The sequence below is a fragment of the Mastigoproctus giganteus genome, chromosome 10 (genome assembly GCF_048544385.1).
Source record: "Mastigoproctus giganteus isolate SK-2022 chromosome 10, ASM4854438v1, whole genome shotgun sequence".
In the NCBI taxonomy this organism is placed as follows: Eukaryota; Metazoa; Arthropoda; class Arachnida; order Uropygi; family Thelyphonidae; genus Mastigoproctus; species Mastigoproctus giganteus.
This window is the reverse complement of record NC_143584.1, coordinates 123,913,604-123,938,860: the sequence shown is the minus strand read 5'-3', so window position 1 is coordinate 123,938,860 and position 25,257 is coordinate 123,913,604. Positions and strand designations below refer to the sequence as shown.

The following is a 25,257-nucleotide window of genomic DNA, read 5'->3' as shown; positions in this document are numbered from 1 at the left end:
ACCTATCAACTTCCACAACGACAGATGCAAGTTTGTTCCAGCAATTAACCACCCGCTGGATAAAGCCAAATTTCCGCACATCTATTCTACATCTGTCTTTTCTTAATTTGAATTTATTCCCCCTTAGGTTCGTAATCTGAACAAGTGCAAGGCTCCCATCAGAATTCAGCGTGCTCAACCCATTCAAGGCCTTATACACCTCAATCAGATCACCGCGCAGGTATCTAGTCTCCAGCCACTGCAAATTGCAGAACTTAAGCCTCTCTTGGTAAGAGGATCCCTTCATTCCCCTCACCAATCTTGTTGCCCTTCTCTGTACACGATCAAGTAAATCTACATCCTTCCTAAAATGAGGCCTCCAGACCTGTACGCAGTACTCAAGGCGTGGCCTGACCATTGCCTTATACAGAGAGATAATCACCTCCTTTTCCCTGCTAGCAAAATTCTTATATATCATTGACAAAACCCCATGACCTGCCCTGGCAGCCTGTTTGCATTGCTCAGAAAACTTCATATCTGCCTGCACAATTACTCCCAGGTCTTTTTAATTTTCTATCACCATTGATAAATATACAAAACAACAGTGGACCCAACACCGAACCCTGTGGGACTCCACTAATAACATTAGTCCACGAAGTGCAGCACCCATTGATTACCACCCTCTGTCTTTCCCCACTTAACCATCCATTTATCCATTGTAGCAACTTACCCTTAATACCATTCTGCTCCAATTTGTACAATAGTCTTTCATGCGCAACGGTGTCAAAAGGTCCCTGAAATCCAAATATATGATATCAAAATTATTTTTGCATCCAGTTACTTTGTAACCACATCATAATATCCTATCAAATTTGTCAGACAAGACTTTCTCTTAACAAATCCATGCTGTGTGTGAATCTTTGCTGCAGTCTTGTCGAGATGATCCTGCAATGCATCTTTAACCAGTGACTCCATTATTTTACCTGGAACAGAAGTTAAACTAATTGGTCTGTTATTACGCGTGTCACCCTTCGATCCCCTTTTGTGAATTGGGGATACATTTGCACATCTCCAGTCCGTGGGAACCTCCCCTGAGTCCAAGGATGCTCTCATAATTATGGCTAAGGGTTTGATTAGTTGCTTTGCCGCCTCCTTTAATATAACTGGATAGATCCCATCCATCCCAGGTGCTTTTCTAATGTTTAACTTCAACAATTTCTCCTCCACTTTGCTCTCAGTTACTACAAAATCATTAAGTATCCTGCTACAATTTGATAACCTTCTGCCATTTTCAAACCTTAATAACTCCTCATGAGTGAATGTAGATGCAAAATACTCATTCAGTTTGTTTGCTATCTGAGCAGGATCATCAACAGTCGAACCATCGATGGCAAGTGGACCAATGAGATTCATCCCCTTTCTTTTAGAGTTTATATAAGTAAAGAAATCCTCGCTGTTTTTCTTAGCATCTTTTGCCAAGAAGTTCTCGTAATCTGCCTTCGCCTGCCTAACCTCCTTTGTGACCTGATTACAGACGAGCTTATATCTGCCATAGGCTTCTGAGTCGCTTGATAATTTATATTCATCCCATGCATTTTTCTTCTCTGTTACGAGTCTCATTAGTTCATTTGATAACCATTTAGGCCTAAACCTTGAACAATATTTCTTATAGGTATGAAACGTTTAGTAGCATCCACGATTAATTCCTTGAATGCTTCCCACTTAGAAGTTACTGTTGGTAACATCGTCAGTTTATCCCACTGTACACAATTTAAAAACTTTCTGAGACCACTGTACTCACCTTTACGGAAGCAAAAACCCTTTCCTTTACCCCTGATGGTAATTATATCTTTAAGTATATCCCACATCAGTACACTGTGATCACTACCACCTAGTGGTTCCTTTATCTGCAAATTCTTAATACACGAATGATCACTGCTGATAACCAGATCAAGAGTATTACTTTCTCTGGTTGCCTCTCGAATATGCTGCTGCAGAAAACAATCATCCAATAAATCCACAAAAGTCTGACTAGTGTGTGAGTGACCAAACCACAAGTTCCAGTCAATATCTGGGAAGTTGAAATCCTCCATTATAAGACATTCTGATTTACTGGCCCACTCTATTTCTCTATATAATTGTTTATTGTATTCATTCGAGTCATGAGGCCTATAACACACTCCTACTCTTATTTTTGCTTTCGCAGTGCTTATGTCACACCAAACTGACTCAACAGTGCACTTCTTTTGATTTTATGTTTTTCTTAATTAACAGCATAACGCCACCTCCCTTTCTATCCTGTCTATCCTTTCTGTACACATTGTACTCCCCAAATTCCAGTTCCGCATTCCTTATATCTGTGTGACACCAAGTCTCTGCTGTCCCAACAATATCTGCCTTTGATGTCTTGACCAACACTTCAAATTCATCAAATTTATTTACTATACTCCTAGCATTGGTATACATGCAAGCATACATGCTCCTATTCCTAGTTACCCTAACACATCCCATATACCCACCTATTTCAGGATGACTGCCATCCGTCCCTGAAACCACCAACACCCTTCGCTCCAGGTCGCTACTTATTCTAATAGAAGTTGTGCAAGAATCACCTTCACCTCTGCTTATGGCTACTGTTAAACTATTAGTCCTTGTATCCCCCCCCCACAAGCTATCAGTTTTCCGTCCCACCTAACACTGCCTCGATAGCATCAGCAAATATTCTTGCACCCTTTCTATTTAAGTGTACCCCATCCCTGTAGAAGCAGTCTCTCCTGTTAACAAGTACAGACCAGGCTGAAAAAAAATTCTATCCCTTGACCCTTGTATATAATCTTTCCAGGACCGAATTGATCGACAAGGCTCTCATCGTATACTCCCTCCTATCGTGTCTGGGCAGAATTGGAGACACTTTCAAATTCAACCCTAATTCTCGGCATTTGTTCAACAGTGACCTGTACTTGTTAAGTAATTCCGCCGGTCTCCTACTCTTAATATCATTAGTGCGAACGTGTACAACTATATCACCTTTTGTGCCCTTAAAAGATGATATCCGCTCTACAACGTCATCAACTTTTGCCCCTGGCAGACATACCCTGGTCCTGTTCCACCTATCCTTTTTACAAAGCATGTTCCTCGTTTCCCTGACAGTAGAGTCACCAACAACTACTAGTTCCTGTGGGACCAGCGCATTCTGCCTTGGGGGTTGTCGCTGTGTTGCGTGATGACCAAGTGCAAGCGTTGATGTGGGCAGCTGAGAGCCTGATGGGCCCTCAATTTAGATCTTTCGAGGGCATCCACCCTATCCTTTAAACTCTCATATAGGCCCATAACAACGCTGAGTTGTCGCCTGATTTCCTTACACTCCTTACATTGCGCCCACACAAAGACATCCCCCATGGCAATATCATATTCCGTTCCAGAGAGTTCGGCAAACATTTCACAAGTTGCACATTTTTTTAGGCTGTGATGCATTGGAGAATCATCCCCCCTCAGTTCTCTCCCGAGTCACAGCACTCCTGCCACTTTGTGCCCGTTGCTTTGCTGCTCTAGTTTGGGCCATGCTATTTTAAATTAATAAGATAAATAAATTAAATTAATTAAATGTCAATACTACGCTATCTAATAGAAACAGTGACGCGTATTACTCTAAATAATTATGCGTTAGAGCTACCTAGCTACCTTTGAAATACCTTATGTTCATAAAGGTATTTCAAAGCTAGAGAAAATTGTGGTACTTGGTATCTCACAGATTTCGCACTTTCGAGGCGACATTCCCACCTCGTTGCTGACAATGGTTTTGGAGTAAGATGTTTGACATGCTCTTTTAATATATCCCAGCGTATCACAGAACTTGCAAAAATATTATATATGCTTTGTAAAGTCCCAAAAAAATCAATTTGCAAGAAAAGATAATTTTGAAATGTCTCCAAGAACTAAATTCAAATTATGACTTCCGCAGGGCATATACTGTGCTTTGGAATTCTTTTGCAGGATAAGTGCTTTGGTCAAACCAGTATTACTAACTTAAAATTTTCTCAGTAGAAACTTTTTGAGTAATTTCGAATTCACTCGATCTCTCGAGGGTAGAAAGCGAAAAAGGGCCGAGAAAACCTAGTCGGTGGTATATATAGCCTTTAGAGTACGATAACTATGCAGACGCTAGCAACATATAATCGTACTTCTGAGCGACTTGTAAGGAGAGATATTTGAAAGAAAATATATTTTTCCGTGTTCTTTGGAGAATTCTTAGCGGGCTTTCAGATAATGTTAATAATATGATTATTGACATTTTATTTCTTATGTATATTAAAAATATGGCCATTTTATGGCGATGTCGCTAGATTTTGCGACAGTATTAAAACAAAAAAAAAAATGAAACCATTTTTATTTTGCAAAATCAGTCAGCGGCGCATGGCCTTCAGAAACACGGGGCCTTGGGCGCTCGCACCGTTCGCACCCCCCTCGGGCCGGCTCTGATTGTATGTGTGCTATATGTCGAGCTTATCATAAAAATTCGGAGGGAATTTTTAGCGTGGGAAGTCGAAATTATCCCTCTATTGTTACCGTGGATCATCAACGTGCCATTTTTGGCTGCTCTTAAACTTGTTTACACAGTTCTGTAACTTCAGATCGAAATTTGTTCATTATTAAAGACTCATTACGATTGTCACACTGATGTTTAGTCCCCCATTTTGAAATCTAAACCGCAGAACGGGCTTGGAAACATCGCCGTCACAATAGCAAGTAGATGTAGGATATTGATTATAACTGAAGAAATTATTTAATTTAATTTAAGCTTAGAGAATTTATTTAATTCCTAACAGCATTTGGTATCAGTAAACTATATAAATTTGTATACAGTGGTATGAAGTGTTTTTTTTATTTTATTTTAATATAATATTATGCTAGAATCGTCCCCCATTTCATGCATTCCTCCCAATGTTCAACAAGTTCAATAAGTTTTATAATTTATAAGTAGCAATTAAAGCAGATCTAACAAAAATCAAAAATGATTTCTTTAGCGAGAAGTATTATGCAGTTTAGCGACGTTTCTCCTAGATGGCGCTCCCGATTACCTAAATGCAATTCTGTGTACTATCTGCTATTCTGTATTTGCTTTATGTATTTTAACATTAAGGTGGTCTAAATTAGTGGTAGCCAAACTTTATATAAAAACAAAAAATTAAGAGAATTGTGGTAGTTTGATAAGGATAATAAATAGTGTATTACAGGTCAATCAATCAATAGAGATCAACAAATGAAGAAAAATGTCCGTAATAGCTTTGTGCACTATTTTCAGCTATATACGTGTATTACACATGTATATAGCTTAAAATAGTTACAGCTTACGTTTGTTTTTTTCAAACAATTCTTAATAACATAAATCCAAAACGCATAGATTCTTAAAATTTTGCTAATCGAAATAGGTACTACACAAACCAGTAGCATATCATTCAAGCTGCCAGTAGCGTAGCTATCCTTTTTCGGACCCGGAGGCAAAGAACATGTTCGGGCCCCTACTTAATTAATGAAAATTGCAAAAACAGGAAACAGCCAAACACTTCGGGCCCCTAAAGGGCCCGGACCTGGAGGCAATTGCTTTGCCTGCCTACATGATAGCTACGCCACTGCAAGCTGCACCACTTGAAAGTATGATGCAAATGGTGCAGCTTCACTAGGATCTTGAGCGTAAAATAATTAATAAATAACGTTGCACTTGGGCTAGAGCTTGTAATTATTTGCCACTGACTCAATTATTCATCTGTTTATTACATTAAATTACTACCTTCGTTCCAGATGCATATGTGTCATAGACGAACAGAACAGTTCATTCCCTCAGACAATACAATTAGCGTGGAACGCGACACTTCCCTCCAACAGATTTGCGTGTATTTCCCACGCTCTTCCGAATAAAATCCATTACATTTTTACTTTTGAGGACACTTAAAACAGTTGGTATATATTACTGGGTTGTGAGCTAAAAACGGCTTACTTCAACATATTCAGCCCGCTGTTGAAGAGGTACACCATTTCCCAATTTGCACTTCATTTTTATTCATCAATCTGAAGCATGTGGGAATTTTTTTTTAAAGCAAAAAATTCGCAACAAGTGCTCGAAATGTCTCATCTGATCTAGGAGGCTGATTTCCTCCAACTCTGTGACCTTTTCACAGCATATTACCATGTCACTTGAAGAAGGGACACTTGAAGGAAGAAGGACGATTTAAGAGGACGACATAAAACTAATTCTTACTGTTTCTGAAATACAAATTCGGCTTCCCATTTGTTTCAGACATCTTCTGCACCTAGTGAACTCAAAATCATCGTTGTCTTAATTTAATCAGAATCGAGATTAATCTGTTAATCACAGATTAATCCTTACATTTTAAGCCTCTTCTGTGGCTCTACTAATTTGAATGATCGACAATACAAGTTTTATTTAATCAGCGTAGAGCTGACTCATGTTTTCAACCTTCACAGTCTTGTTCATCAACATTTCTATTAAAGATGTTGTCTGCCTACTGTGGTCCAAGAATATTAAGTTCTAATTTATGAGGACGACATAAAACTACTTCGTGCTTACAAGGAGACCACCTCTACATTCTTTTAACATGGCAAGTTTGTCCACTAGTACAGAGCAGCTGTACTTTCAAAGCAGCTGACCATCACAATGAGATTATAGGTACAATCTCCTTCACGTCACCAGTGTGAGGAAAATGGTGATTTTAACCACCGGCTGCTCGCGAGGGCGTTAGTCAAATACAAGCTAGGATGCATCGTTTAGCTTGTACCGCCATTGCAATGCAATATGCTACAGCGGATTTAGGCATCTGAGCCGCGACAGAGCGCAGTGAATAAACACAACCCACAAAATACTCAACTCGCTGCTCTCTCTCGCATGCAAAACGGTGACCTGAATTCAATTCCCGTTGTCGGCCTAAGTTGAGAAATACTTCTTGAAGGGACCAGAACTTTTATGGGTTCTTTTATTCTCTTTTTGACCTTTGCGGCTAGCGCGGGCTCTGACCTCTCTTTTTCCACATTGTGTGAAAACCATCTGGATTTAATTCCTATCGTTGATAATATGATTTTTTTTTTTTTTTGGTCGAGTTAGGGTGGTTTATCAACACGGTATCTTGTAGTAGTGACGACATGTAACTTAGTTGGTTTGTTGCAAATTCTAAAACAAATCATATACCTAGCAGTTTGAAATAACTTTTCCAGCTGGTATCTATTGTAGTAGGGTTTTAGGCGCATCAGCAACTTAGACCATATTGCACCTATATACACTGGTGTGCAAAATTTAAGAACCAGTTAGGTTTTCACCTGTAGCTTCCCATAGGAGTGGCCTGGATATGGGAAAAGTATACCAAAGGAACCTCGTGAGGTACAGAAATGATGAAAGAAAACAACACCGACACAACAACGGAAACAAAACGGTACAGAGGGACTTTATTAAAAAATGGCAACATAGCACTGGATGCCATGATACTGATGCATCACTGCCAAAGATGGAACAAAGGGTAGAGGTGGTCCTCAATAGGAGATATGGCCACCAACTAATGTCGATGCAGGCTTCGCACCGCCTGTCCATACTTAGAACAATGTTGTTGATAACTTCTTGCGGTAACATCGTCCATTCCTCTGCCAGCGCCATCTTCAGCTGGTGAACATTTTCTCGTGGGTGTGGACATGCCGCTAGGCGTCTCCCCAGAGCGTCCCATATGTGTTCGATGGGACTGAGATCGGATAAAAAGGGCAGGCCAAACCATACGAATAATGTCCTCACTTTCCAAAAGCATATCAACAGCTGCAGTGTGATGAGGTGTGGCATTATCATCCATAAACACGAACTTGTGGCCAATGACACCTCGGAACAGATGCACATGGGGAAGGATTACCTCAGTACAGTAGCGTGAACCGGTTACAGTATCGCCTTCCAATATTTGGCGTTGTGTACGTCCATCCAAGATAACGCCTCCCCAGACGAGAACACCTCGACCGCCATATCGATCCCTTTTAGTGATGTTTGCGGTGTGATACCATGCGCCAACCTCTCGACAGATTAGCTGACATCCAGAATCGCTGCTGAGACTGAATCTATTCCCATCAGTAAAGAGTAACTTAAGTAATAATTTTGTGATTGTAACCTTTAGAAATAGTGTTGGTCCTTAAGTTTTGCACACCAGGGTAATATGTCTGTAAATTGCGTGTGCTATGTAGTCGATTTGCTGTTTGCTGGACGAAAAATCGGAGTTTCCGGAAACAAAAAACAGTGCTCCTCTCGCCTGAGGATTGAACTCCGGTCTTTTCAACCCAGCGTTGGAAGGACAACCAACTGTGCTGGCAGTGGTAACATCGCCAGAGTATGTTTTCAGCGTAACATTTTGTCATTTGTGTAACTCTCCTTTCGTCTTAGATGTAATTTTTTTAGAATTCCCACCCAGGCCGTGCCTGCAAATTGCGTATTATGTGTGGCGGTTTGCCTGTTTTGCGGGATGGAAAAACCCAAGTTTTTGGGTGGACTATGTAACCTTCGCTTGAAACCGACTGATGGCCAAGGGGCGAAAGTCTTTCTTGGTGATTTCCTTCTGCTTCTGACTCTCTCTGGGAGTAATTCAGAATTTTTTTTGGCTGGAGCAGCATAAGTCTCAGGCTTCCTTGCACCATATGGCTAAAAATAATAATAAATGTATATATATTAGCAGAAGGTATGCTCTGTGAATGTTACGTATGCAGTGCTTATTAATGGAATTCCATGCCGTATACCCTCTGGAATTCGATTAATAAGCACAGTATTCCCCTCATATGTAACATTCACAGAGTGTATCTTCTGCTAATTTTACGACTGCAGCATTGCTTATATACTCTCGCTGACCACTCGGCTAAATTTTGTTTATGCTCCAGGACAACCAAACGGTTGGGAGTTCACAAGTTAGCGAGAATACAAGAAACAGCACCATATATCACACGGGCTAGAACCTCGGTCATTCAAAGCGATTGTACTTACGTACCTTCGCGCCTGTCCACTTGTTAACCCCAGGGGCTCACATCTGGTGAGTATGGGCTTGGCACACCCAGGGTTCTGAGCTGGATATCAATCTTCTCTTCCTTGTTGATTCCCTTTTATTTCTCTCTCGGGGTTGTTCAGAAAATTTTATTTTTTTTGGCTAGTGCAACATAAGCCTCAGGCTTCCATGCACCATATGGCTAATAATAATAATAATAATAATAATAATAATAATACGAGAGATTTCACTTAATCATCCCAGAGCTACTGTCACGAATGTCATAACATAGACAAGTATGTTCGTCGTACAATTTCATTTCATTTTCAGTAAAGGGTTTAAATCCATTTCAACCTTCACCCTCAATCACTTTGCTTGCACCCATTTTTGAAAATTAACAGAAAGTAGTTTCTTAAAACGCGCTCCCCCCTCCCCCCAAATTGGAAGGTTCACCACTGGTACCCCAGATATCATCTCAGAATGAACACCACACATAAATGAACGTTCATGTCTGAGATTAACCCAACACATAAATGTACATTCATTGGGTTCATTCTGAGAATTTGTCTGACACATTCACTTACGTTTTCACATGCACATGAATGTGAAAGAAACTCTAAAGTGTGGGACAGATGATGAAAACCTGATGATATATAGGCTAAAGTATTTACTGATCAGTATGTCAAAATACATACAAATGTTCAAAATAAATTTATCTTTTGATATGCATGAAAAAATATTTAGAGAAAAAGCATTGGGTTATGATGATTTCATGTTACTGCTACACAGCCTCAGTCAGAATAAACAAGTGATTTTTTTCCATCACTAGTCAAGAAGGACCTCTCTTGCAATCAGTACTCGTGAGTTTCTGAAGGTGAGAGTTATAGCGTAGTGCTCTATGGCAGTGTTTTTATCCAAGATGTCACCGCGCGAGGATACAAGCATCTTAAAGGATTAGCTATAAATTACAAGGGAGCCCACTGAATGTGAGATAAATGGCAGTCGATCTTAGGAATACTTTACGAACATAACTGTTTAACTCCAGGGATTCCTCTAGTAAGAAAAGGTTACTAGAACACGATTCTGCGGAATTAAAATTTGAAATTGTGCTGGCTCAAAAATGTGAGCGATTCCTTGTTACCGGTCATATTTATGTGTAAGAGCACGGTCGTCCGAAAAACTTGAGAGCTTCAGTAAGCGGTATTCTCTTTGTTTTACTGCATTAATAAAAGCGTTTTGGTTTTTTATTTTTTATTTTTTTTATTTATTAAACAACACCTTCTCTTAGTCCATCGTGCTTTTATTAATAATTTTGCCTTATTGCGTTTTATACATTGTAATTTGGAACAGTCCTGAAATGTCTGTACTATCTTAAACCAGGATGATGGGACGTTTATGTTTCCCATATAGGAAACCATGCCTGTGTTCCTGGACGCAGTTCTTGTCCCAACCACCCTCCGAACCGTGGAACGAACTATTAATTCTGAAAACCTACTGTGTGGGCAGACTTTTTCTGTGTAATGTAAACACAACGAATGCTATTCGGAGTGAATGAATGACATAAAATTACAGTATTGTGTAAATATTAAACTGTGTTTCGGCGTAATATCAGCATGCAAACATTGACTATGCAGTGTTTTCTATTTTTTCGATCAATAGTTTAGCTTTTAAGATTATTAGTTTATTGTGCAGTTTCCGCTTTAATCCAAATATTACTTTCAATGATATATTTGAATGAAAGCATGAAACTTCACAACTGAAAAATAATAATTTTGTTATCTCCCCCCCCCTCCCACCTTCCCTTCATGATATGTGGATGCTGGGAATACTGTATACTCTTGCAGAAAATTGTCTTCAGTGTCTGTTATGCTTATAACGATCTTCTATCGCCACTTGTAATCGAGTCAGGAAATGTGGAAGTTAGTAAAGCGAGTATCTCGATAAGCTTTGGCCATTTTTATCATTTTAACATTCATATATTTATATATATAACAGAATAAATAACTGTATAACTGAATAGATTTAAATATTGTTAACTACTCTTTCTTTTGTGTGATGTTTGATTAAATAAATAAATACAAAACTGACTAAAGGTATATTTTCTATTCTCAGGCCAGGGTCGGGTGAATCAATTAGGAGGAGTGTTTATTAATGGCCGTCCTTTACCAAATCATATCCGTCTCAAGATTGTCGAAATGGCAGCAGCGGGAGTACGACCTTGTGTCATCAGTCGGCAGTTGAGGGTGTCACATGGATGTGTGTCAAAGATCCTCAATAGGTATCAGGTATGAGATACAAATGAATAGAAAAGACTAACACACCTCTGCTGGGATAACTTTGTTTATTTGAGATTAACGGGATTTAAAATCTCGGGAGAGAGAGATAGAGAAGAGAGAAAGAGAATCTTTACTCCAATTTAAGGATATACACATGCCATAAATTGACGTTTTCCCTTCACGGCCATAAGACCTAGGGTGTTAATCCCTGCTACTATTTATTAACACTTGCTAGTATTAATTTTATATGTAATATTTTAACGTATCATGGGGTAAAATTACTAGAAACGCCATGAATTTGAGAATTTTAAGATAACTGAATTATTACTGAAGTACGGTAGATGGAATTTGGTATTACCTGTTCCAGGTATTCAAATTGGTAAATGAAGCAATACTTCAATGAACAAGAAAAGTAATCTTAAAATTTTTCATATTAGATTTTTGCAGATTATCTGTAAACAGCGATTTGCCTTGGGAAAGGTACATTCGACATCGTATGATGTCAGTCTTGCGCATTTAAAATGCATTGTGTCACTGACACTTCGCTTGTGTAATAATTCTATACTAGTGATATGCGCAACTTGTCATTTGACTGATTTCATTTATTCAAGTCATTACAGAAGAAAAGTGACCGGCGTTGTGGAATCCAGTTTTGTATTCTCAAATAAAACATCTGAACATATCTTCATAATACTTTTAATATCATTACAATTAATTAAATGTAATTGTAATAGTATTAAAATTTTATATTATTACAAATGGGAATAGTGCAAAATTTTTCATTATGTCACCCTCTTCTCTATGATCATCCGTAACGTATTTCATGCATTTAATTTCTTTTAAGAATTGCATTTAGATTAGAAATAGGAAACACGATTGCTTTGTGGTCTTACGAATTTGATTTCACATTCATTTTATTTGTTTATTTTTCGTTATTCATACAGTACAGGAAACTACTAATGTTTTGCATTTTATTTCTTCATGCATCCTAATTAACGCATAGAAGAATAAAACAACCATTGTAATAAAAATACACATTAAATTACAATGATATAAAAATGCAATGCATAGACCGAAAATACAATAGAATAAGAAACTAAAGAAGAAAAAGAATGAAAGTATTATAAAATAAAATAAAAAAATAAAAACGTTTTAAGCATTTTTTAATATTCGAATTAGTATTTGAGCGCCGGCTAAAAAAAAGTTAAAATATAAAATTTTGTAGCAGAAGGGTCTCCAAACTCTCGCAGCACGTTAGGCGTCCACGGGTGATGTGTCAACCTGCTTTGCATCACTTTGCATTAAGTGATGGTCTGTACCTCTTTCGAGAAATTTTCTCACTTGAAACTGAAGTTGAACGTAATCAAAATCTGTTTTGGACTAATTGTAAAAGCCTGGGATAAATCATCTTTTTTCTTTCCATTAGTTTAGTAGATTTCTTTGTCTTTGCGAAAGGGGCTGATAATTAAAAACGGTTCTACTTCAGCAATCTGGATGCTTTAGCGTTTTCTTTTTAAACAAGGTACGCAACAACAGAATCAAGTTCCTCGCAAATCGTGTTGGATTTGTTCAGAGATTTTAAAGCATAGGACCACTCGTTGTTCGATCTACATCTGGTCATCTTGTAGCTGGAGCACTAGCATATAGGATACACACACTCACGATCTAATTGATTTCAAGAAGAGCTGCAGTAAGTCGAACCTTTATTTTCCATATTCACAATATAATAAATGGCGTTTCGTGCCCTAATTGAATACAAAAATAGATAGAGGGAAATGGGAATAAAACACATTAATATATTACAAACATTTATTAACTAAAAACAAACATTGAATGTGAAGATAGCGCACAGAAAATAATTTAAATCCTTAAGCACATTATCACTTTGGGAGGAGGAAGTTATTGGCTAAAAGCAGAAAGGAAGGACAACAGGGTTGCATCTGGTTCATCTGGACTTTCGTAATTTTGTAAGAATGGAGTAACTGGCTGATCCAGTGTGGTTTGAATGGGAGACGCCTTCTTTCTGTAGAAAATTCTTGTATCAAGCATAGACGTTTTAATTTTCGAAACGCGTTCAAAATTAGGAACAACTTTCTCGAAAATTTTCAGCGCCAACTCAGTACCGTCAAAGACTTTTGGAGGCCAAAAGCCTTCAAAAAGTCTTTGACGCAATAAAAGTCTTTGAATGCAATAAAAAAATGAAGGGTAGTTTCGACGTAACCTTTTCTTCAATTACTCTTTATTCTTACATTTCGAAGGATCTTCATTTCTGAGTTCTGAGCATGAGAATCCAACAACTCAGTTGCGTCTCTCTAGGAGAAATTTTGAAGTTCAGTCAATATGCCTACTCGATCACAGATCCACCAACTTTTACTACTTAGTCTTGAAAGGCCCTAAAATTCCGGAACAATCTCAGGATGGAGTTTCTTCCAAACTTGTCCATTTCCACTTACAGTTTGCCAAGCCCCACTTTTTTTCTAACAGAAACCGAATTTAGAATGCCTCAACCACTACTCAGGTCATTTGTCCTAATTATTTGTTGTATGATTCCTTTCGCGTCAAAGGCGATACTTATGCACATTTCCGCTCTGATATTCCCTGTCAAAGGATTAGTAATTTGGAATCTCCTCTTTTCGATCTATCTGTTGTTCTATTGTCCCCTCAGCTAAAGATAAAGCTGGCTTATTAGCATCCTACATTTATTATAACCCTTGTATTGCCTTTCTTGTAAACCACCTCCTACCATTTCCAGCATACTCCACTCAGTGCCACCTGTAGTCTTCCATACAAAGGATTGTCAGAAGAATTTTGAACAGTCTTGATGCTCAGAAAGCACCAGATCCTGATGGTATTTCTCCACTTGTTCTCAAAACGTGGTTCTGAGCTTGCTCCTGTTCTTTGTCTCCTTTTTGCTTTCTGCTTGAAAATTTGCTCTTATTTTGCCCTCGTGGGTAGCACAGTTTGTATAATCACCGTCCTCCCTAAACCGGATGGAAAAGACCTGAATTCGAATCCGGTCAATAAAGCGAGGAATTGTTATAGGTTTTTTCACAACGTAGCTGAGTTAGTAGGTGTCAGGCGAGTATAACATGGTTTTTCTCCCTGAACCCTCGAGGGTTTTTCTTCTAGCAAATAGCAAATCGACCACAAAACACACGCAATGTACAGACATATTATATACGGCTCAATATGAAGTAAGTTGCTAATGCGCATAAAACCCTACCACACCCAACTAGCTCATATCCTACCAGTTTTAATAGAAAGGGTGACAAATCCCTTCCATCCAATTATCATCCCATTGCTCTTACCTCCAGTCTTTCCAAGGTATTGGAGGAATCCGTTAACCGCCAGTTCCTAAAATATCTCGGAACTTTCCATCTGATCGATGATCGCCAGTATGGATTCTGTCAGTGTCGACCCACTGGTGATAACTTACGTTACCGATCTATGGAGAAATTCGGTGGAAGCGTTTGTTGAAACTGAAGCAGTTGCCCTTGATAATCATAACACTTTAAATCGTGTTTGGCATGAAGGTCTTCTAAACAAGCTTCCATCTTATGAATTTCTCCAGTTATTTTCCTTTAGTATATTGGTGATATTCTTCCACTGACTGGAAATCTTATCCATAGTTTTGCGGATGATAGCACATTGCAATCCACCTTCCAGTTTGAGAAACCTTGCCCTGCATAAACAGCTTCATCAGCTCGAATATCCACCACCAGTTCCTTAAATGTTGATCTCCAATGGGGCAAGGATAACTTAGTTAATTTTAATCCTTCTAAAACTCAGTCCTGTCATATATTACGCAAAAGGAATCTACTGCTCTCATGCTTATCTTCGATGACACTCAGATCTCTAGATAGGATTACATATCTTTATTAGGGATTACCCTGACTTATAATCTCTCTATTGGCATAAGCACATTACAAATATTGCTTCCTCTGCAACTAAAAAACTGGGGTTTCTCTTTCGCTCTCGGTGTTACTTTTCTACCAAGGCAGCTATTCACTGTTTCCGCACTATCACTGAATATTATTTCCACATCTGGGGCGGTGCCCCATAACCTCTCTCAGGCTTCTAGATTCTATTCAGGTTAATCAGGGTAGTCAGGTTAATTAATTATACATCTTTTACAAAGTCTCTTCACTTTACTTTCTGGCTCATAGACTTTGTTTCTGTTACATGCTTTTTCTATAGGTACTTCCATGGGTGCTGCTCTTCTGACTTGATTTCCATAATTCTCCCTTTTCTCTCTCTCTCTCCCTCTTCCAAACCAGTCCGAACACGTGCCAATTCTCCCTTTCTCTCTCTCTCTCTCTCTCTCTCTCTCTTCCTCTTCCAAACCAGTCCGAAGATGTGCCGCAACCAGTCAGCATCCTTTTATTGTTCGACTTCAAATTCACACAACCAACGTTTCTTGTTCCTCGCTTATCCCTTCAACTTTAACTTTCTAGAACAAACTTCCTTCATATGTATTTCCTGAAAATTACAATCTACAGAAATTCAAATCTAATGTAAACAAGTATCTTCTTCTGTCTTTTCGATTTTAAACCTATGCACGGTACTATCCAGTGTTAACAGAATGTGAAATGACATAGTGAAAAATAAAAAAAAAAACGTTATGGAAATATTAGTGTCTCGAAACTTTGTTAAACATGTTGGATAGTCAACTTGTGTAGAAGGTCTCGACTACACAAGTTGTCTGTCCAACAGAATGTGAACTTGACCCTTTTAAATTGGCGAAACCATTGATGATGAGTATTCTGCTTGAAGGCAGGTCCTTAATCCTGGGAATTTTATGCGGACCACTGCGGTGATTTTCTGTTGCCTTCTGCACTTGCGTGTTCGGGTCTGTAGCTGTGTGTGTTCAAGCAAAATAACCTATAACATCAATAAATAAATAGAGAAGTGCTGTATATTTTTATGGAGAGTCTCTGTTTATGTGTGATAAGTGACTATTCGTCCTTGTGATTATGTGCAGCTCTTACTCATTTCATTTATTTATTTTTTGCTATAATTTTGCTGCCATTATTATATATATATATATATATATATATATATATATATATATATATATATATATATATTTCCTCTTTCAGGGAGCTTTAAATGATGAAATGCACCAATGTTAATTGTCTTTAGTGATGTAATTGCTACTCATTATTCGCATATCCTATTCTGCCATTATTCCTTATCCGTATTGCTTCCTAAATTGATTTTGCTCAAGACGAAGGTTTTCTGATCTAGTTGCTGCATCGTTACCCACTGGTTTCTTTGATGATGAGCTTTGGTAGAAAAAATTTTTGTCCGTACCGATTTTTTGTTCGTACTCGTTCAGTCATCTTCTGAGGGATGAAGTGATCCGATAGGTGCAGACGAACGGAAAACTGCATAGAGCCTATTTGCTCTCTTCAGTTTTTTTTTTTTTTTGCTTTAAGCTGAGGAGGCAGAATCCTCCATCCATCTAGATTCCAGATCGATGAAGGTGTGATGATTCCGATAAAAATCTTTGACGAGATTTTTGTGACGAGAAGTCTACTTTCATCTATAAGTGAGAGCCTAGGAATGCTTGGGATCAGGGCCTTCGCTGTAGTATGGAATTTTTGGCGGAACCTTGTGTTTGTGGCTTTCCCACTTGAGCCAGAATGCTGCTGTAAAAATCTGTTTGATGGTCTTCAGTGCGATTACTCAGATTTCTGCAGCGTAAAGCAGTAAGGGGTATGCAGTGCAGGAGTGCATGTAGCTAGAATACATACCGGCTTCTCCACGTATGAGTGAAATGGCAAAAAAAAAAAAAAAAAAAAAAAATACCTATCATATTAGGATTTCCCGAGAAAACCTTCATCCACCCATATGTATTATACCCATAATTACATTGTTCTCTGGTCGGTTTTCTTGTTTTTCTGGACGAGAAACCTGAGTTTACGGGATAAAAAACCTTGTTATACTCACTGAGACTGACTTAATTCAGTCACGGATGAAAAATGTTCCATGCTTCATTGACGAGATTCGAACCCGGGCCTTTTTCATCCGGTGTGGGGAGGACTGTGATTATAACCACCTGTGCTACCACAAGGCGAGTGAGATAGGAGCTAGACTGTTCTTCAGGGAGTAGAGCATACATGCTGACTTTGTGGGGTTGATATAAAGGCCAAACTGTTTGGCCTTTAATAGAAAGGGTGACAAATCCCTTCCATCCAATTATCATCCCATTGCTCTTACCTCCAGTCTTTCCAAGGTATGAAGGAAATGGATAACGAGAAAAGTGCATTGTTGGCATCATTTGTGATCTCAACAAGGTTTACCTTTGTTTTGATGGGTATAAAAATTTTCAAGTCATTAGCAAATGTTATTATATCTAATCTTTGGGCTACAAATGAGGAAATGGTAGCAGTAATGAGGAGGGTAGTAGACCCCACATCATTGTGGACTCCTGTAGATATCTTTTTGGCAAACACTTTTTCCTCGGCACGAAGTGCAATTGGCTGTAAAGGAATGGTGAAAGGAAATTCAGTATGTCTTCGTCTATGTATAAGGGATTGTCGAGCAGACGAAGGAGAGTAGGCACTTGAACGCCATCAAAAGCTGTTTTGAAGTCAGTGTAAGTGATAGCGAGTTCTTTTCGCTCAAATGTGGACAGGTTTCTGAGGGTGGGCAGGAGATTGGTAACTGCTGAATTGTTTGGTAATAAGAAATGAATTTGGGGAGGTGCAACTGAAAGAATCTGCTTGGCGAAAAGAGGAAAATTCTCTTGAGTAATTCCACAAGGCACAACTAGCTGGATATCAGTCTAAAGTGCTTATCCAGTATTGATATTCGGACCTTTGAAAATAATCTCACCAGGTGATGTTTCATCGAGGAGGGAAAGTGAGTTGAGAGAGCGCAGAATTGAAGATATTTAGCAGGGGTTAAATTATGTATGATCCAAGGCGTCTCAGCAGAAACTGAAATATTCCATCTGCACCAACTGTTGTAGATGCTGGAGCTAAGTTCAGTGTTTCTACGAGTTGTTGTTTAGATGTCGATATTGACGTCAATGGGTAGTGCGAACTGCAGGCGATCGAGGACAATTTGTAATCCTATGATGCTCTCTTATCGTATTACAAAATCCGTTCAACCCTAGTGAGCTGGGAATCTGGAAACTACTTTTGAATATGGTATCTTTCCAACTGCAAATATGCGATCGAAACAGTTCTTGATTGCTAACTGTTTCTGCCGGTTAAAAATGGCACAGGCTCTTGAGAAGGAAATTCCTTCACAGAGTTGTGGCTTCAATTAAAAGTGTATATTTGTTGAGATTGGATGCGCCATGCCCTTGAGTAAGAGGTGACTAATAATTTTGGAGGCTACGTGTACTGTTACTGTGATGATCCATTTTGTTAATAGTATGATCACTACTTTTACTTCACAGGATTCGAGGAGAGACCATGGGACCATGAGTCTCATCGGTGAATAGATAGTTTTCATAGCTTGATGCTTTTGCTCTAGACTTAACTATGCCCATTTCACTTCTGCACCATCTCACATATTGCGGATACATCTCGTCACTGGATTGCTCAGGTCTTCACAATGTCCTCTCTGCCTATCTGCTAGAAAGCTTGCTAACAAGATACCTTAGATCTGATAGTAAAATGAATAAATGCGAGATTTTTAATTAATGATGCTTGAACCAGGAGGCATAAATTAAAACTAAGGGAGTTAGGGTATAGAGTCGATTATAGGAAGATTAGCTTTATCGAGCGAGTTGTAAATCATTGGAATAAGTTGCCTCCATGGGTAGTTGAGGCCGACGACTTGGGGAAATTCAAAGGTCATCTTGGATCAGGAGGGAAACACGTGGGGTTGTGATTTAAAAAAAAATAATAATAAATTTTAATAATTTTAATAATAAAATAATTAAATTCATTTAGTTATTGTATGATAATCTATTAAATATTAATGAAAATCCGAAGCTAATTTTCTGATATTTGGTCGTAGGTGGGTAACCTACGGCCAAGAGCAGAGGGTAACCACAAAAATTGTGGTTACCCTCTGCTCTTGCGTCATTTCTCGGTATCCGCATTGTTAGGTTTAGTGTTGGAGTTTGTTCCTGTTCTTATGATTCGCAAATAAATAATAAATAAACAAACAAATCAATCAACTTTATAATCATAGTTGCTCTTCAAATTATTATATAATCTCTAATACTGGTTTTTACACTTTTTTAAATCTCAAATATTAACATTTAATTTTTTTTATTCTGTTCTATTCTAACGACACTCTTAAGTCGATAAAAATTTTTAAAAAATCCTAGATATTTGAAATTCGATATCGGAAAAAAAATGTAAGTTTAACAGTATATGCGATAGTTACGTGTAATACTTCAAAAAATAGCTGTAAGGAACATATTTCATTAGTAGTTACGTTCGAAATACAATTCCTGAATAAATGGAATCAAATTCGAAAACAATTTTATGTTTAATAAAATTTTCCCATTTGCTCAATTTCAAATTTTTCTTTCTTTTAGGTTTTTTTTTTTTTTGTGCGTGCGTGTGTGTGTATTTATATTGGAAGATGATGCAAAGATACAAAACTTTTATGTTGTAGAAATATTTGTAGGAAATATTAAAAGTTGAAAATTAAATTTAACATTATAAGAAAAATCGCTCTGTTAGAATTATTGCTAGGCAATTTCACACTGACAGATTTTTCTGTCAGCTAAAGTTAGTGTCCGGATGTTCAAAATATTCAGGAGGCGTTATCAACTAAGTTCTTAATCCACAGGAAACGGGCAGCATCAGGCCTGGTGTGATCGGTGGAAGTAAACCACGTGTTGCAACTCCTGAAGTGGAAAGGAAAATAGAAGAATACAAAAGAGATCAGCCTGGAATTTTCAGCTGGGAAATAAGAGATAGGCTTATTAAGGTATGTAAGACATTTTAAATTTAATGGTTGTCTTTAATTATATTTAATCATTTATGACTTCTTAATGATATTTAATTTTAATTAAGTGTCTTAATTTAGCTATTGTTTATTGGTTACTCATCGAATTCTCTAAATGGCTGCAGTTTGTACACACCATCCACTCGTCATCAGATTATGTTCTTTCTTTCTTGAAACTCCCTACAATTACATACATTTTCTCCGCTATTTGAATCGTTGGAAGTATGCAAGGGATACCTTCTGATAGCCCTCCCTCCTTAATTACCAGTTCACATAAAAATCTGTATATCAAAAAGAAAGTTATATATCCCCAATCCCCCATGGCACAGGCAGATCTGGTTGAATACTCTTACTTCTCAGCAGTACTGAACCCAGAAAGTTTATTTGGGAGAGTGTGTGTGTGGGGGGGGCTCATACTTTCCACGCAGATAACTTTTACCAGCGTTAACATGCCTGTACAATTATATAAAATAAAATGTTCTTGGGGGATTTTAGCCCCCTTCTTCCTGATATCCGTGGGTTTGCCAATGTTTTCCATGAAATAGTGCTTGTTACATCCTTTGTTATGTTGTGGAACAACGTCCTTACAGCCGACGGCCGTCATCAGATCATACTACCAGAATATCAGATTTGGATTTTTGAAACATCCAAAAGAGAAAATTAGAAGAACAGGACAAGATATTTAGTGTAACACTTGGAAAATGTGACTAAAGTTGACATTATTACTGTATTACTGACAGTATTACTATTACATTATTCAGCCTTTCTGCTGATATTGACGGATGACCGAAAAATGATGCAGACTTTAGCCCTCCTTTTAAAATCGTGAGCGCACTTGAAATTGGTGTCCCCGGGCTTTCTTCGAACGTAATAACATATCACTGTTCCGTAGTCTTCCGTTGTAGTAATGCTCTACTCTGCTGAGGATTGCACCCAGCTGCACTGTAGCACACAGGCTACCGATAGATGGGACAATGGCAGAACGGTTGAACGACAACCGTCCTTTCACATTGATTAAAAATTTTCTGTTTGTCCACTTCTGCTTACCTTATATTCCCCGTATAAGTGGATCTTTGAGCACAAAAAAATTGTCTAAAATTTTAAGGTTCACTTATACGCCTAAGCTTGAAGTTAAAGACACAATCTTAACGATAATACGTAAATTAATACCGATATTTATCGCTTATATTTTTACACAAATATAAATTGTTGCTTATCTTTTAAAATCCAAGAATTTATTCATCCTTTTCTTAGACGAAAACAGTTCATGAAATTCGTCGGAGTCATGTTTTTAGAGTTTACTTTTAGGATGGTAAATTTGTAAGGGGGGGGAAACACGCTTCCATATTGAGGTATTGTTTACGGTAGTGCTTCCCAAACTTTTTCAGCCACCGCCTCCTTTGTTCCATAATCTCATCCCCAGTGCCATCTACCCTATCCTATCCAATAAAAAGCATTATTCAGACTAGCAGTTTGCACGACCCACTAAGGAAGTTTATAACACAATAAAATTCAAAACAGTAACAATAAATTGCCCATTTATTCAAAATCCAATTAAAACTTTTCAGTTTAATTAATTCCACAAAATTGATGAACTTTATCCAGTGATACTGCCTTTTAAAATTCTGATAGTCATTTAGCAAGAGTCTTAAATAGTCTTAAATCTTCACCTACCATAGATGTATGGTAATTAATTATAAAAAAAATCAATAGCTAGTACTAATAATTGGCTATCTTGTGGCAACTCCGAATCGTAAATACAAACAAAATGACCAAAATAATAGCTTTGAATTAAATTAAATACGAAGAGAGGAAGGTGTTTCGCCCTAGGCTCTACCCTGATCAATCGTAAATAAGTGATCAACGCGTTCGAAGGGGCACACCTCCTCCTTCAGCGTACCCCTGCCGTCCCATTTGCACCTCTGTCCCCACCAGGAGGCGGGTCATCCACTGATATATATATATTTATTTATAAGTATTGATAGCATCAATAAGAGCGAGTCCACATTGTTATCTATGGCTATCTGCGTGGTAGCACAGTGGTATCGTCACCGTCCTACCCACACCGGGTGGAAAAGGCCCGGGTTCGAATCCCGTCAATGACGCGAGGAACTTTAATGGACTTTTTTCACTCCGTGGCTGAGTTAGTCGGTCTCAGGCGTAAATAGTAAGGTTCCCCCCCACAGAAACTGGGGTTTTTAGTCCAGCAAACAGACAAATCGACCATAGAACACACGCAATTAATAGACATAAGACACAAGGTGATGTGTAATAGAGCCACAGAAAAGGTTCGACAGGCAAAGGCAGTTTATGAGAAATCACTAGCAAACAGAGCAAAGAGGGGGGATAAAGAATTCTTCACATATATAAATGCCAAGAAGAGCAGGACAAACCAGATCGGACCTTTACGTAAGGGAAAGGGGATAGTAATAGATACACCAGCTGCCGTTGCAGATGAACTCAACAGTTATTTTGCATCGATATTTACAAATGAAAAGCCTTTTGTGGGAATGGGAAATTGTGGGAGCGAAGTTAAAAAATATGTAATTAATGATATTGAAATTTCGCAAGATTATTTAATGAAAAAACTTTCAAGCCTACAGACTAGTAAGGCTCCTGGAGTTGATGGAATATACCCTATAATCTTGAGAGAGGCGGCAAGCGAGTGCATTGAACCACTGAGGCTGGTTATGCGAGCATCACTAGACTCTGGGGAGATTCCCTTGGATTGGAAAAGTGCAAATGTATATCCCATACATAAGGGTGGCTCTAAAAGTGAAGTGGGAAATTATCGACCTGTCAGTCTGACTTCAGTAGTAGGGAAAATCATGGAGGCATTGATCAAGGGTGGAATTCAGGATCATTTGGATCGAATTGAAATTCTCAAGGATACTCAGCATGGTTTTGTAAAGGGAAAATCATGTTTAACAAATCTGGTTCGCTATTTCGAAAGGGTCACTCACGAGCTGGATTTAGGGAATAATTTCGACATTGTTTATTTAGATTTCAGCAAAGCTTTTGACTCAGTCCCACATGAGCGGTTGCTTTATAAGCTGGAACAGGTTGGAATCACTGGGAAAATCCTTAGATGGATAGAAGGATGGCTTCAGGGCAGGAGGCAGAGGGTTGTGATAAATGGCTATTCCTCAGATTGGGTTGATGTAAGAAGTGGGGTTCCCCAAGGATCAGTATTAGGACCACTGTTGTTTTTAATTTTCATAAACGACATTGATGAAGGGATAGAGGGCGTGATGTCTAAATTTGCAGATGATGTTAAAATTGGTAGAGTAGTTAATGATCACTGTCAAGCTGAGCTTCTTCAGAGAGACCTAGATAGACTTCAAGAATGGTCAGAAAAATGGCAGCTGTGCTTTAATCCAACAAAGTGTAAGGTATTACACCTGGGAAACAGTAATCCCAAAATAACTTATTCACTTGGTGGAGTTCAACTAAACCCAGTACTGGAGGAAAGGAACTTGGGTGTTACGATACGGTCAGACATGAAATTCTCTGAGCATTGTAAACAGGTTGCAAGGAAGGCCCATGGTGTCCTATCGATGATCTATCGAACTTTTGCAAGTAGAGATAGGGACGTGATAATCCCAATATATAAGGCCTATGTTAGACCACACTTGGAATACTGTGTTCAAGTATGAAGACCGCACCTAAAGAAAGACATCGAGCTTCTTGAAAGGGTGCAAAGAAGGGTAACTCGCCTGGTGAGATCGGCAAAAGGGCGTCCTTATGAAGAAAGACTTCGAATATTTGGGTTGCAGAGTTTGGAAACTAGACACCTTAGAGGAGATTTGATTGAGGTGTTTAAGGCTCTGAGAGGCATCAGTAAAATGAATGAGGACAAAATTTTCAAGATTATAAATGATGCTAGAACTAGGGGACATAAATTCAAGTTACGCGGGGACATGTTTAGATTGGACTGCAGGAAGTTTTATTTTAGCCAGCGAGTTATAAATTACTGGAATAAGTTGCCTTCATGGCCGACAGTTTGGGGAAATTCAAAGGTCATCTGGATAGTACTTTCGGGTAAGGGAAGCGCATAGGATGATAGGATTAATTTCCTTTTTATTTAATTTTTAATTTCATTTTATTATTTTTATTTATTTATTAATTATTATTATTTATTTATTTAATTTTTTTTTTATCATTGTTTTGTTCGGATTTTTTTTTTTTTTTTTGGCTGGTGCAGCATAAGCCATAGGCTTTCTTGCACCATACGGCCGTTACTAATACTAATACTAATACTAATACTAATACAGCACGGCAGATGAATTTGCCGTGCTATGTCTTATATTTTTTTGTCATCTATGGCTGTATGTTTTGGTTTTGTGACTTTCTATACAAGGGAGTACTGTATATGCTAACTGCTTTGTTTACATTCTGCTATGCATTGGAGTAAAATATCATATTGTAACTTTTGTATCATATTGTAAGAAAGAGCAGAAGCAATTGAATTTAAAAAAAAAAAAAAAGTAGACAATGGTTCTTAATGCAGATTTTATTATAATACACCGCCAGTGCCGTACTTATGTACAGTCGAATCGGAAGATCGCCCGGGTACCCGGAAATATAGGGCTCGAATTCCGATGATATTTTAATTTTTTAAATATAAAAAAAAATGGTTGTTTCTTAATATAATACTTTAATTATACAAAAAAATTCAATATTTGTTATTTATATTACAGTAAATTTTTTTATTTTATAATCAAATGTTAAAATAAATAAATTTTTGCCTATTTTTAATATTTAAACTTAGTTTTAATACAACAAAAACCCACAATAATGCATATTCACATTTAAAACTGTTTGCTTTGCTCTGAATGTGACTTCATATCGCCTAGTTGTTTGGTATGAAATATTGAGTATTATAAATAAAGTAAGTAAAGCCATACAAAGTAGTACAATTGATATGAACACTGCAATTACATTGATAGAAGGTGCTCTTAGTCAACTAAACGAATTTAGAACATCAGAATTTCAATTTTGTGTATGCATAAAGCTATGCATTACAGCTGAGTTGGAAGTACTGTCTGTGTCACCAGAAGCGCGAGTTT

At 37.9% G+C, this 25,257-nt stretch overlaps 1 protein-coding gene across 1 annotated transcript in view; it reads left to right on the top strand.

Annotated features, from left to right (window-relative positions):
- Positions 1 to 11,185: 11,185 nt before the first annotated feature.
- LOC150079266 (paired box protein Pax-7-like) overlaps positions 11,186 to 25,257 on the top strand; it is a 168,451-nt gene continuing 154,379 nt past the window's right edge. Inside the window, exons 1-2 of the mRNA XM_090382436.1 lie at positions 11,186 to 11,275; positions 20,030 to 20,170. Coding sequence (XP_090238562.1) covers positions 11,186 to 11,275; positions 20,030 to 20,170 — 231 coding nt within the window. The remainder of the gene's footprint in view (positions 11,276 to 20,029; positions 20,171 to 25,257) is intronic.